Source organism: Notolepis coatsorum, assembly GCF_963971535.1.
Source record: "Notolepis coatsorum genome assembly, chromosome: 15".
Lineage (NCBI taxonomy): Eukaryota > Metazoa > Chordata > Actinopteri > Aulopiformes > Paralepididae > Notolepis > Notolepis coatsorum.
Genome location: NC_140179.1, coordinates 25,122,655 through 25,137,163, shown reverse-complemented (window position 1 = coordinate 25,137,163; position 14,509 = coordinate 25,122,655). Strand labels below are relative to the sequence as shown.

The following is a 14,509-nucleotide window of genomic DNA, read 5'->3' as shown; positions in this document are numbered from 1 at the left end:
TAGCTCTCATAACGTTTCCACTCGGAAAGTAGTGTCACCATGCTTGCTCTGTTGTTGTTGTGTTTTACGTGCTGCGCGCGACCCGTGTTCCATACGGAAGTAAGGAGAGGTTCGCTCACGCGTATATTAGTAACCCGGTTTGTATTAGGAGGTCGGCTTATAATTGCTTAGCTCAACAGCGCACCCGGACATTAATAGAGAGTCGGTTTTTAATTGAATACAGGTCACTATTAGAGGAAATACGGTACATATATTACATATAAAAAATCTTTTACCGTTTTGGGAAAACGTTTGAGTTCCCTTGCTGGCGAATGAACCCGGGACGCTCTGGGACGCAAGAGCCTTTACCTCAAGACTACCAAGACACACCTTTGATTATGGCCACCAGTTATGTCATCAGGGACATTGAATGAGTGTTGTGTTAAAGGGGAACTATCTTACTATTTCTTTCACTATTTGGGCAATTTTACACAATTCCTGTGAGTCTATGGAACACATCTGTAAGGTTTCTTTAAAAAAAATCATTGTTTTGTATTTCTAATCAAGTACTCTCAAGCAGCATTTTCTGCATTCAAGATTCCAAGCTGTTTTTGGCAGGGCTCTGCCCTGCGCTTCCGCATTATTCCCACTGCTCCGTTGTTGGGCGAATTGTTGATTGTGGGCGGTGCCTGCAACCACAGAAGGGGCTGAGATATGCAAATCAAGATATGCAAATCAGCATCTCTACGTAGACAAGCGAGGAAATTCTGAATGGCTTAGTTCACTGGGGGAGGATCTTGTATCAACTGAAGTGGAGGAGTGGGACTGAATGAGAATTTCATATCTAGTCAGTGTTGGTACAACCCCACATTGCTAGAAAACAATGCTAACCACTGGAAAAGGCCATTTATAAGATAGTTCCCCTTTAATTGCAGTCCTATTGTCTTATAGTGACGGCCACCTTATCATTAAGTATTCAATGTCCCCGATGGCATCACTGGTGACCATTTTCAAACAAATTTTCTCTCGATAACCGTCAAACTAAATGAACGTGTGGAAAACGAGTACATTATTGGAGGAAACGATTGTGTACCGTGTGCTCATGTGTGACTAACTCATTGCTACCATCTCTGCATCGCTGTTGTCCTCAGTTCATCTGGAAGCGATCGAGTGGATTTCAAATTCTATGACCTAATGGAGCAGATACTCGAGAAGCAGCCGTCATCTTCCACGTTGGTCACAGAGTCTATCGAGATATCGGAGGATTCCAGCGGGGAGTCGATAGATGGCACAGGTAAGAGATCCCTGACCCGAGTGCTATGATCTGGGCCCTATTCCCCGTACCTGGTTCAACTAAGTCGATCAAAAGTCCCATTATCCAGATTCAATTAACCCGATGTTTGAATCCAGGCTTTCCCTGTTCCTTGAACGCTGATTCACTCTCGTTAATTCGAACCAGACTTGATACTCAGGATAATTGCGCGCGGCCGCCTCACCTGAAAAGACAGCAGGTGTCGATCGCAGAAATCCTGATTTTCTAACGGCATTGATTGATTGATTGAAAACTTTATTAACAGATTGCAGAATGGGTACAATACAGTACGGCTCAATAGCCTTGCAGACAAGTTAAATGCATAATCTATAGGCAAATTTTAAGTCCCTCATTACCCCAATCAATCCGATTATATTTCTTTAAATGTGCCTGCTGGCAGTAGGCTTAATGGAATGAATAATCGAATGAGATCTTGCTAGCGAAAATAATTAGTTGAACTCTTTCATAATAAGTAGATAAAAACAAGCCCAAAGAGTATCTAATTGATACGAATTATATTATGAGGATATCTGTACTGTATGCGCTCTGCTTAGGTCTTTGAGCACCTGGAAAAGCGCTATATAAGATAGATGTATTATTATTAGGGATGTCCGATATTATTGGCCTACCGATATTGGCATTAAATTGTGATATCGGAAAATATCGGTATCTGTTTTCAAAAAAAATATATATATATATTTTTTTTTTTACATTTCTATAACCTTTATTTACCCAGGCAAGCAAGTAAGAACAAACTCTGATTTTACTTATTGTCAAAAGTATGCATAATGTTGTGTTAATTCCACAACAAGATATATGTAATGTTAATTACCTGAAATTATTATGTTTTTTTGGGGGGGGGAAACCCTGCATATATCTGTTGATATTGGTTGATATCGGTATCGGAAATTAAGAGTTGGACAATATCGGTATATCGGTATCGGTAAAGAAGCCAATATCGAGCATCCCTAATTATTATTATTATTATTATTATTATCATGTACTATATAAATACATGGTTCCCAAAGTTTTCAAGGCGCGACCCCCGAAATAACATGTCAGAGAGGCTTAGGGAGGCTATACAGTTTCACTATTAATCAGGTTTTAATCTGTTTCGGAAAATCATCCATACATGCATTGAATTAATTAACCTTTGGTTTATACCAGTGACACCTCATGTTCATCATCAGATAACAGTGCTTGAACAGATAAATGCATTTTCTCAAATTCATTCATCAAAACGTCAAAGGCTCATTCAATTTATCAAGTCACGTCACATCATCAAATCCGTCAAACAGCGCATCTCCTCATATATTTTAAACCCAGTTACAATATCACAATAACGTGTGAGTGACAGTGATACAATTCAACAATCCACAGATTCAGATTCCTCGTAATTCATATCCACAATCCACGCATATAAAGACGCTTCAATTTATGCTTAAATGAAACACAATCCGGGCGCTCCGTTAAGCAAATACATCTACAGCGAAAAATATGAAACTAATCAGAGCCAAACAGCTGATAGGTTTCATTCATTAAAAATATCCCTGCGAGATTCACATTTGCAATGCTCCGTTATTAAAATAACCACATAGTGTGTGTCGCGATCGCGAGCGCCGTATCCGTATAACTATGACGTGCATTATTTAGGACAAAGTAAATTCATAGGCTGAATATGATTTATTGTCCGAATTTTTGGTCTATTATTTTACATTTCAAAAGCCCCCTCTAGAAAAACGAAGCACAAAAACATAATTCAGAATGGTATAATGGGATCTAGACTATCCTCTTTCAGGAAGGGAGCTGGCATTTATTTGCGAGGGTGTGGCCATGCAGGTTATCCAGCTAACTGAACTTAACCCTGCCCTCGACCAGGTTCAAACTTTCTGATCTGTTGCCATATTGATTTAGATAATCGCACGTCGGGGAACGGAAAGGTCTAGCTTAAGTCAAGTTATCCTGAGAATTATCCGGCTAACTCAGTTTAGTACTCCAGTAATATAACATAAGCAGTATAGTACAGTACTCCAGTAATATAACATACCGTAATTCCTCTAATAGTAACCGGTATTCAATTAAAAACCGGGTCTCTATTAATGACCGGGTGCGCTGTTGAGCTAAGCAATTATAAGCCGGCCTCCTAATACAAGCCGGGTTTCATGTATATGCTGGCCTGGCTGTGCAGTAAATACCATATAATGGTATGGTGTTAATGTTTACCAAGAGAGTAAGCCTACCTCAGAATTGTATAAAACGAAGTTGTTATTATTATTATTATTATTATTATTATTATTATTATTATTATTATTATTATTATTATTATTATTATTATTATTATTATTATTATTATTATACCAGTATTGTGATTGCACTATTTTACTTTATTTTACTTTTTTTGACCACCTGTAATTGCACTGTTTACTACCGTATTTCATACAGTACTTGGTTTCAATAAATGAACCCAGTACATTTTACTGGGTTCAAACTGACACAAAATGTTGATTTATTCATTATGATCTGTTTGAAAATTAGAAATATAGGCCTCTCTCTAACATGCCTCCTCCTAATACAAGCCTGGTATCAGCTACAGTTGAAACAAATACAAGCCGGGGTTACTATTAGAGGAATTACGGTAAGCAGTATAGTACAGTACTCCAGTAGTATAACATAAGCAGTATAGTACAGTGTACTCCAGCAGAATAACATGAGCAGTATAGTACAGTGTATTCCAGCAGTATAACATAAACAGTATACATGCCTGCAACAACATTCATTTTGGACCCGCCAAAATTTTTTAAATGATAAATTAATGAATCAATCATTTATTTTGGGACTCTGTGGATGTATTATTTAAGACGGATGTTTATCTATAGCACCTTTAATCACACCAGCTATCAACTACAACTAACCAAAACGACCAGAAATTGCTATTGAATGTAATTTTGTCTCGATGCTCTAAAGAGGGAGAGGTCAACACACCATGTGAGAAGGCGACGCCCGGCACGTGGTCGGACTCCGAGACCCTCGCTCTGATCCACGTCTGGGGGGAGGAGGACGTGCAGAGGGCGCTGAAGGGCTGCGTCCACAACGGACACGTCTACGCCGACATCGCGGAGAAGATCCACGACCGGGGCTTCTCCAAGACACCGGACCAGTGCCGCTGGAAAGTCAAGTCCCTCCGGAGCAACTTCCGCCAGAGCTACGACAGGAAGAAGTAGGCATCCATGTTGTTCACTCTTCATCATTTAGTACATTTACATGATTTAGTACATTTATATCAGAGCTACGACAGGAAGAAGTAGGCATCCATGTTCACGCTTCATCATTTAGTACATTATAGTTACATTTACATCATTTAGTACATTATATTTACATTTACATCATTTAGTAAATTTACATAATTTAGTACATTATATTTACATTTTCATAATTTAGCACTTTTACATAATTTAGTACATTATATTTACATGTTCATCATTTAGTACATTTACATCATTTACTACATTATATTTACATTTACATCATTTAGTACATTATATTTACATTTACATCATTTAGTACATTATATTTACATAATTTAGTACATTTACATCATTTAGTACATTTACATCATTTAGTACATTTACATTTTCATAATTGAGTACATTTACATAATTTAGTACATTTACATCATTTAGTACATTATATTTACATTTACCCCATTTAGTACATTTACATCATTTAGTACATTATATTTACATTTTCATCATTTAGTACATTTTCAGTTCAGTTCAGTTTCAGTTTATTTAAAAAGGACAGGACACATTAATTAACATTTCTGTAAATGTGCCAGTTTTAGCCAGCTGGCTAATTCGCAACTGTAGTCCTTTTGGCAAGATGTTATAAAACCATACACCTAAAACAGAAGCATTCAAAGTAAAACACAATATTTACAACACAATCCAACATAATAGTAAAAGCAATATTTTACATAATTTAGTACATTATAGTTACATTTACATAATTTAGTACATTATATTTACATGTACATCATTTAGTAGGCCTAAATGTAATTGTTATTCTTATGGTGTTTTGTTCAAGTTCAAGTTTACTTTATTTGCCATGTTCAGTAGAATTGGAATTATAATGTACAAAACAGAGCTTAAAAACAGAGGAGGAAGATAAATGAACCATACAGACGTATTACAAGAATACATGTAAGCCGAAACAGACGTCACTACACACAACAACAACAACATCCTTTTGTGTGCCAGATCAAGCATCAAGCAATTAAATCAAATCTTATAATCCTGTATGACAAGACATAACTTTTGTTAATCTTAATTTCATTCATTTTATTTAAAATGTCATTCATACACAAATCTAGAAAGTATGGAGCTACTCAAACGTTCCTTTTTTGGAACGGGTTACATTATAGAAACATTTGGCATAATATCCAACATTGCTTCATAACAAATAATTGATTGACTTGATCAAATGGATACAGACAAATCTCTGATGGTTGGTCATGTGACCACTGTTCTCAGACCTGATGGTGGTCATGTGACCACTGTTCTCAGATCCGATGGTGGTCATGTGACCACTGTTCTCAGATCCGATGGTGGTCATATGACCACTGTTCTCAGATCTGATGGTGGTCACGTGACCACTGTTCTCAGATCTGATGGTGGTCACGTGACCACTGTTCTCAGATCTGATGGTGGTCATGTGGCCACTGTTCTCAGATCTGATGGTGGTCATGTGACCACTGTTCTCAGATCCGATGGTGGTCATGTGACCACTGTTCTCAGATCCGATGGTGGTCATCTGACCACTGTTCTCAGATCTGATGGTGGTCACGTGACCACTGTTCTCAGATCTGATGGTGGTCACGTGACCACTGTTCTCAGATCTGATGGTGGTCACGTGACCACTGTTCTCAGATCTGATGGCGGTCATGTGACCGCTGTTCTCAGAAGCTGCTGCGGTCAGGCAAGCGCCTCCGTATACACGCAGCAAGAACAGAGAGACTAAGGCTCAGCTTCTTCCCTCAGGCCATCAGAACAATGAACACTGATCTCTCCACACACAAGCACACATGAACACACACTTTGACAACTTGAATCTGATGGTGGTCATGTGTCCACTGTTCTCAGATGCGGAATAAACAAAGTGGAATATAAGTTCTACGCTCAGCTTGAAGGAATACTCGGACAGGAAGCGGCATCCATCGATGAGTATGACGAGAGAGACGAAGAAGCAGACCAGGATGCAGGTGCAGCCGTACTTCTGATATTCATCTTGTTTTCATTATGCATGTACTTGTATTGGACCATGGTTGTATCGCATATACCAACATGGTATTACACCAAGTTATACAATAAACAAAGTATAGAATAGACGTTTTACATCTTTTAGGAGGGATGTGTATGAATGATGACATAGGAATGAATATATATATATATTTTTTATGCTTTATTTATAGGTTTTCAGTTTATAAACATAGAAAAGAGACAAGTACAACCCCCTCCACCAAGCTCAAGGCCATAGTGGGGGAAAATATATATATATACTACTGACTTCAATATATATATTTATTTTTATTCCATTTCCACAGATTTGTAAATGCCATGCTCATGGTATTCCTGTCTATAATTGTGCAACTTTATGCTCATTTTATGCCCATGTCTATGTTGTGTCTACATCACTGCTGTGAAGCACTTTGGGCTGCAATTCTTGTATGAAAGGTGCTATATAAATACAGTTTATTATATATATATATATATATATATATATATATATATATATATATATATATATATATATATATATATATATGCACATACACGTATACATACACACACACGCATACATACACATACACTATAATAATAATAATAATATCATTAACAGTAATGAAAAGAAAATGGGGAAAATAAGAATGAATAAAATAAGAAATTAAATTAAATGAAATAGGAATAGTTTGAGTGAGAACGTCAAGGAGAAGTTCTGGAAACATGCCCCCCCTTGTTGTCTCCTGACACACACAGACGCAGACGGAACAAAATACACTCCCTGGTCTGAGCAGGAGACGCTGGCCCTCATCGAGCTGTGGGCCACGGACGACGTGCAGCGCAGCCTGAAGACCTGCCTCCGCAACGGGCACGTGTTCGCCGAGATCTCGGACAAGCTGGCGATCGTCGGGCACCTGAGGACACCGGAGCAGTGCCACTCCAGGATCAAACGCCTGAGGAAGACCTACAGGCAGTCATGCAACAGCCGGAGGTAGAGGGGGCAGGCAGACTGATTGATTGACTTGAATGAACTTGAAAAAGAACACGCCAACCTTTTGGGAAATTGGCTTACTGTCTTCTCCAGAGAGAGACGAGGAGATGGATACCAGTTTTCTCTCTGTGCGTTCAGTAGAAAGCTATCTGGTTGCACGTTAGCCTAGCTTAGCACAATGAATGGAAGCTAACACGACCGGTCAGCCTAGGCATTGTCCAACTAACACCTCTCCCGAAGGCTAACCGGTCATGTCCGCGTTTCAGCGTTTTTGTTTATCATTTTCGATACAAACTGCTCTGATCAATATATCACCCATACTACATAAATCATTTAACGTTGGTCACGGAATTATAAACGATTTATGTCTATATCTCACGTTCTAGGAAATACTGCAGAAAACGATAAAAACATATTTATATTCTAGACGGTATTTTCGTATGAATGTGTGAATGAAAAAGTAAAACGTTCCTACATCCTGAACGATAGATAATCGATGTTGAATGGGCCATAGTAATGTCAATTAATTTTTTGATCCACTTTTTCTCCCATTTTCTATATTTTCTCCCATCCCAATTTCGTATCATCCAATTCAACCGTCCCCTGTCACGAACGCTGTTTCTTGCCTCCCACAAGCCGGCTGCAATGTGGACTAAGTCATACATAGCACAAGTCCCCTCGGGTACTTGAGGTAACAGCAGTCGCATCTTTTCACCTGCGCAGCTCGATCTCTCAGTGGCGAGGAGTAACGCGTGGGAGGCTCACGCTGCCCCCGACACTTCCTGATTCTACTGCGCAGGCGCACCAACCGACCTGTAGGAGTCGCTGTCCACAACGCCCGATCCCCACCCATCAGTTTCCCACCCCCTAATACGGCCAATGTGTATTAGTATGAACGACCAGCTAAACTGAAAGCAATGTGGAACGCTGGGCTCGAACAGGCGAGCCCAGCGTCTCCACATTCGATGCGAGCGCCTTGCCCACTACGCCACGTAGCCGCCCTAATTTAGCAATACAATTTAAAAAGTTATAGCCCTGCAAAGAAGGTGAACATCTCCATAGACTTACAGTACTGGCAGAGAATGGTATAAGATGATCAAAGTGGTGGCAGGGAATGGGTTAATGAACTTAAACTCTAGGATCTAGTCACTCTTAATGAACTTAAACTCTAGGATATAGTCACTCTTAATGAACTTAAACTCTAGGATCTAGTCACTTTTTTTTTTTTTTTTTTTTTAAACTTTGGCCATTTCCCTGGCTCTTTTATACGTTTATCGCATTTATACTTTGGTCAAGCTCGACCGACAGAAGCAGGCTGAAAGGGTTCAGATGGGGGGGAAGACACTCTGGGAAAGGCACGGCTGCCGTCCGGGATTCGAACGCGCTCAGCCCCAGATCCGTGACGAGCACGGTTGTCCACGGCGCTGAAATAGCACTCGCGGTACGTGGTGAGCTACTGGAGCTCCCCCGATCTAGTCACTCTTAATGAATTTAAACTCTAGGATCTAGTCACTCTTAATGAACTTAAACTATAGGATCTAGTCACTCTTAATGAATTTAAACTCTAGGATCTAGTCACTCTTAATGAACTTAAACTCTATGATCTAGTCATTCTTAATGAATTTAAACTAGGATCTAGTCACTCTTAATGAACTTAAACTATATGATCTAGTCACTCTTAATGAACTTAAACTCTAGGATCTAGTCACTCTTAATGAACTTAAACTCTAGGATCTAGTCACTCTTAATGAATTTAAACTCCAGGATCTAGTCACTCTTAATGAACTTAAACTCTAGGATCTAGTCACTCTTAATGAACTTAAACTCTAGGATCTATTCACTCTTAATGAACTTAAACTCTAGGATATAGTCACTCTTAATGAACTTAAACTCTAGGATCTAGTCACTCTTAATGAACTTAAACTCTAGGATCTAGTCACTCTTAATGAACTTAAACTCTAGGACAGGGGTGTCAAACTCATTTTCACAGAGGGCCACATCAGCATTATGGTTGCCCTCAAAGGGCCAAAGACCGTATAAATGTTAATGTAATATAAAATAAATGTAGCTACTCATTTACATATTGTTAAACATGTTGTTTCTGTATTTATTACTTATTCAAGTTATACATATTGCATATGCATTTGCATAGATGTAAAAATATATGTTAGCTTATGTTATTTTAACAAATAATTTTAGTTTATCAGAACCCCATATTACTCCATCAATCAATGATCAAACCATTCAAGTAAATAACAAAGAAGTATATCATCAAATACAAGCTATGACATTAAGTTTGTTCAAAACCTTTTTGTCACAGTCAAGAGGGGCAGAACTAACAACTGTGAGCTGCTAAGAACACGTGGGACAGATGTAGCAGATGTTACAAAAACAAATGGCTGCACACAACCTTGCAGAGGTCATACATCCAACTAATGGAAGATAGTTTAATTAACTTTAATTAACAGATTGCAGAATGGGTACAGTACAGTACAGCTCAATACACACAATTGTTAAGGGGATGCAGACCAGAGAAAGACTTTCGACTTGTTTACATCAGGGTCCCCCATTTTCAATTCGTAATGAAATTGCTATTATGTGTCTGCATGAACACACAACTGTAACTGTACTCAGAAATAACAAAATAAGGGTTGTCTCAGTTCAACAACTATATTGGTCAAGTTTTGGGTGGGACTTGTTTGCGTCCCTACAGCTTCTTATTCAATGGACCTGTCTCAAAACCCTGCCCTCTTTTCTTGATCCTCCAATCACAGCTGTCGCTTACCTCTGACTTCCTCGTACAAACTTTGTTTGTACGAGGAAGTCAGAGGTAAGCGACAGCTGTGATTGGAGGATCAAGAAAAGGGGCAGGGTTTGAGAGTATATGCTCGGTTATGTCACACAGCCAGTTTGCATCTGACAGTTCAGACAAGTTTCTTCAACCCTTTGTTACCTATTCCGCCTGGATCTTTTTTGTATTTTGGGCTGTAAAATTGTCAAAGAATGTCTGAGGAGTAAGTGCTTTTGGCTTTTTTCCTTTGTTACTTCATCAATACCTCAGATGTTCAACATACATGTATGTGTAAGAATGTGTAATAACTAAGGCTGTCAAAGTTAAAGCTTTATTAACGCATTAACCCACAATTCTTTTAACGCCGCAATTTTTTAACCCAAGATTATGTTTAAAAAAAAAAAAACGTTTTTTTTTACCAGAGCTCTTGGGGGCCACATCAAATGACGTGGCGGGCCACATTTGGCCCGCGGGCCATGAGTTTGACACCTATGCTCTAGTCTAGGATATAGTCACTCTTAATGAATTGAAACTCCAGGATTTAGTCCAGGGGTGCCCAACCGGTGGCTCGCGAGCCGCATGCAGCTCTTTGCCCGCCAATGTGTGGCTTTTTTTTTAATTGTTAATTTGCATGTTCTTGGTATCTGATTCTAGGGACATCTATGGATCTCAGGGAATGTATTCCCAGTGTCAGAAATATTGTGTATGTTACTAGGTTTGAGTAAATTGTAATGAACCAAAGGAGAATTATATATATATTTTTTTTTATCTTTGACTGTGAATAACACCATGCTAAAATTGACCTAGTATCACCAGGCGTGAGTTCACAAGTACAGTTACTTTCCAAAAATGTTCATCAGATTGCAACGCCGTTTTTTGCTAGACGTTCACAGAAAGGTAGAGAAACTAACTGTGTTCTGTATTATGGCAATAACGTTCAGGTTTGTGGGAGATAATCCCGAAAAATAAGAGAAATAAAAATGGTAATCCAGAAGTCAGATGATTGACAGGGGCTGGCATGAGCTGGGTAGGGTAGTTTTTCTAAATTCGAAAATCAAAAGCCCTGGGTCTCTTCCTTCAAAAGACTACACTCACTCAAACAATAGACAGAAGGTTAACCCTTTACTATCACACAACCGACGGCGACCATCGGTTGTGTGATAGTAAAGGGTTAACCTTCTGTAGTGTGGCAGTGAAAGGGTTAATGTACTTAGGAGATAGGTCAATTTGATTTGTAATGCAACTGGGAACAAAAGCTCACTGTTGTCCCTGATTTGTCTCTGTCCAGAAATGGAGAGGAGCCCTTGGTCTTCAGATATTACCGCATCCTGGACGCCGTGCTCGGCAGCGACTCTCCCTACGCAGACGTCAACGACATGGATCTGACTGGCGACGCCACCATCCACTCACTCCTGGAGGAAGAAGAGGAGCCAGAGATGTGTATGTTTCATATTATGAAATTTAATGATTTGGTTTATTATATGAATATGTACTGTTGGGCTGTGGTAATTCCATGTACGTATAAATAAATGATGAAATATGATTTGAGAGATATTTGTAAATTTACTGTTCAAAAAGTTAAGAAGGATTAAAAGGAGGTGTATTTCTATTATTGGGGTTAACTTGTAGAACAATGCTGATACAGTTAAGAATGAGTCATTCACTTTTGGTTTTTAAGAAAATAGTTTGTAAAGCTATTTTTGAAAACTACAAAGGTGAATAATACTGTTTTTGCCGTTTTCTTTTAGAATACTGTTTTGGAGTCTTAATTTTGTTAAGAATATAGGACAGGCATATATAAGCATTATGCTTCAGTCTGTACATTTTCAGTCACTGTAAAATCAAATATTGTTAAATGATTGTGTATATTATATTGTGTGAGATGATGACTGAATAAACTACTACTACTATGTCGTAGCTACATTTCAAAATCAAACCAAACCTTTATTTATTCTCTTACTTTGAACAGAGGACTTTTTACTTTCACCAGAGCACTATTTTATCTGGGTATTTTAACTGTGTACTTCTTCCACCGCTTCTTAATATGTGAATATGTGAATGGAAAAGTCACTTTAAAGGAAGGAGGTATTGTATAGTATAGTTTAGATATATTAAGAGTTAGAATTGTCAATTGTATATTGTATAGTAGTGTATATAGGAACCAGTTTCTCAGGAACTTAGCATGTCTTTTTTTTATCATGCATATCTTGTGTCTTACCTATTTTCTTTTTTTCTATGCCTATTTTTATTGTATTTTGCACAATCAATGCAGGCATGACCACCCGCATTTCACTGTATGCCCTGGTATGTATGTGACAAATAAACCTCTTGATTCTTCTTGATTCCTCCGCGTGTGCATCCTTTCAGACGACCAGGCCTCGACCAGTCACCTCCTGTCTGAATCCAGCCGGAAGATGCCCTGGTCGGACAGGGAGACCCGGGTCCTGCTGGAAGTCTGGGGGGAGGACAGTGTCCAGGTCACCCTGAGAGGCTGCCTGAAGAACCGCCACGTGTTTGACTACATCTCCCAGAGGATGAACGCCCGTGGTTTCATCCGGACCACGGAGCAGTGCCACACCCGCATAAAGCGCCTCAAAGCCGGCTTCCTCCATGACAAGTCAGTAAAGACTATGAAGTTATCCATCATTACCTTGGGCAAGGGACCAACTCCAGTTGTAATGCCAGTACCTTGGTCAAGAGACCAACTCCAGTTGTAATGCCAGTACCTTTGTCAAGAGACCAACTCCAGTTGTAATGCCAGTACCTTGGTCAAGAGACCAACTCCAGTTGTAAGGCCAGTACCTTGGTCAAGAGACCAACTCCAGTTGTAAGGCCAGTACCTTGGTCAAGAGACCAACTCCAGTTGTAAGGCCAGTACCTTGGTCAAGAGACCAACTCCAGTTGTAATGCCAGTACCTTGGTCTAGGGACCAACTCCAGTAGTAATGACCAGTACCTTGGTCAAGAGACCAACTCCAGTTGTAATGCCAGTACCTTGGTCAAGAGACCAACTCCAGTTGTAATGCCAGTACCTTGGTCAAGAGACCAACTCCAGTTGTAATGCCAGTACCTTGGGCAAGGGCAATGGCAGGATATACTGTACCTAGCATGCATGTCTTTTTAAATCAATTGGTCTGCTCTGTCAAGACGTTGGCTTAGTCATTTGTATGTTTTTATATATAAAGCCATTCTGGGTAGACTCCCCTGTCTTGCAAACGTGCGTGCGTACGTGCGTGTACTGTATTAAACTGCTGTACTGCTGCCATTCTTGGCCAGGTCAGATTTGAATCTCAATGGGTAATTTTATTTTTAAACACACGGTGGCGCTGTGGCACATGGTCATAGTGAGGGGGGAGGGGAGGTACATACCACTGTTTAGGGGAAGCCCTGTAAATATTGATGACGATTTCAGTTCCCCGGTAACAGCGGTACAGCCGTACAACGCGTCTTCTTTAGTTTGACCTGTTTCTGCCCTTCAGGGAGGAGTTTAAGTTCTACGACCAGATGGAGGAGATCTTCAGCAGGGAGCTGAAGGCGGACAGTTCAGAGGGAGAGCTGTTCGTGATGGAGGAGCCCCCCGAGCCCACGCCCGAAGCTGCTGACCCCCAGGCCGGTGAGGCAGCCGCTCGGCATTTACTGAACTGTGACACATTTATTGAACTGTGAGGCAGCTGCTCAGCATTTACTGAACTGTGAGGCGACCGCTCAGCATTTACTGAACTGTGAGGCGACCGCTCAGCATTTACTGAACTGTGACACATTTACTGAACTGTGAGACAGCCGCTCAGCATTTACTGAACTGTGACACATTTACTGAACTATGAGGCAACCTCTCAGCATTTACTGAACTATGAGGCAACATCTCAGCATTTACTGAACTGTGATACATTTACTGAACTGTGACACAACCTCTCAGCATTTACTGAACTGTGACACATTTACTGAACTGTGAGGTGACCGCTCAGCATTTACTGAACTGTGAGGCAGCCGCTCAGCATTTACTGAACTGTGACACATTTACTGAACTGTGAGGCAGCCGCTCAGCATTTACTGAACTGTGACACATTTACTGAACTGTGACACATTTACTGAACTATGAGGCAACCTCTCAGCATTTACTGAACTATGAGGCAACCTCTCAGCATTTACTGAACTGTGATA

General features: G+C 39.8%; 1 protein-coding gene across 1 annotated transcript in view; it reads left to right on the top strand.

Annotated features, from left to right (window-relative positions):
* The window catches only part of LOC311241979 (uncharacterized protein), a gene marked incomplete at both ends in the record, with an annotated part of 105,032 nt that extends 91,193 nt beyond the window's left edge, over positions 1-13,839 (top strand). Inside the window, 7 exons of the mRNA XM_084330934.1 lie at positions 1,131-1,273; positions 4,256-4,508; positions 6,430-6,548; positions 7,324-7,558; positions 11,638-11,789; positions 12,717-12,970; positions 13,828-13,839. Of these exons, the coding sequence (XP_084187060.1) occupies positions 1,131-1,273; positions 4,256-4,508; positions 6,430-6,548; positions 7,324-7,558; positions 11,638-11,789; positions 12,717-12,970; positions 13,828-13,839 (1,168 nt within the window). The remainder of the gene's footprint in view (positions 1-1,130; positions 1,274-4,255; positions 4,509-6,429; positions 6,549-7,323; positions 7,559-11,637; positions 11,790-12,716; positions 12,971-13,827) is intronic.
* Between the last annotated feature and the right edge of the window lie 670 nt (positions 13,840-14,509).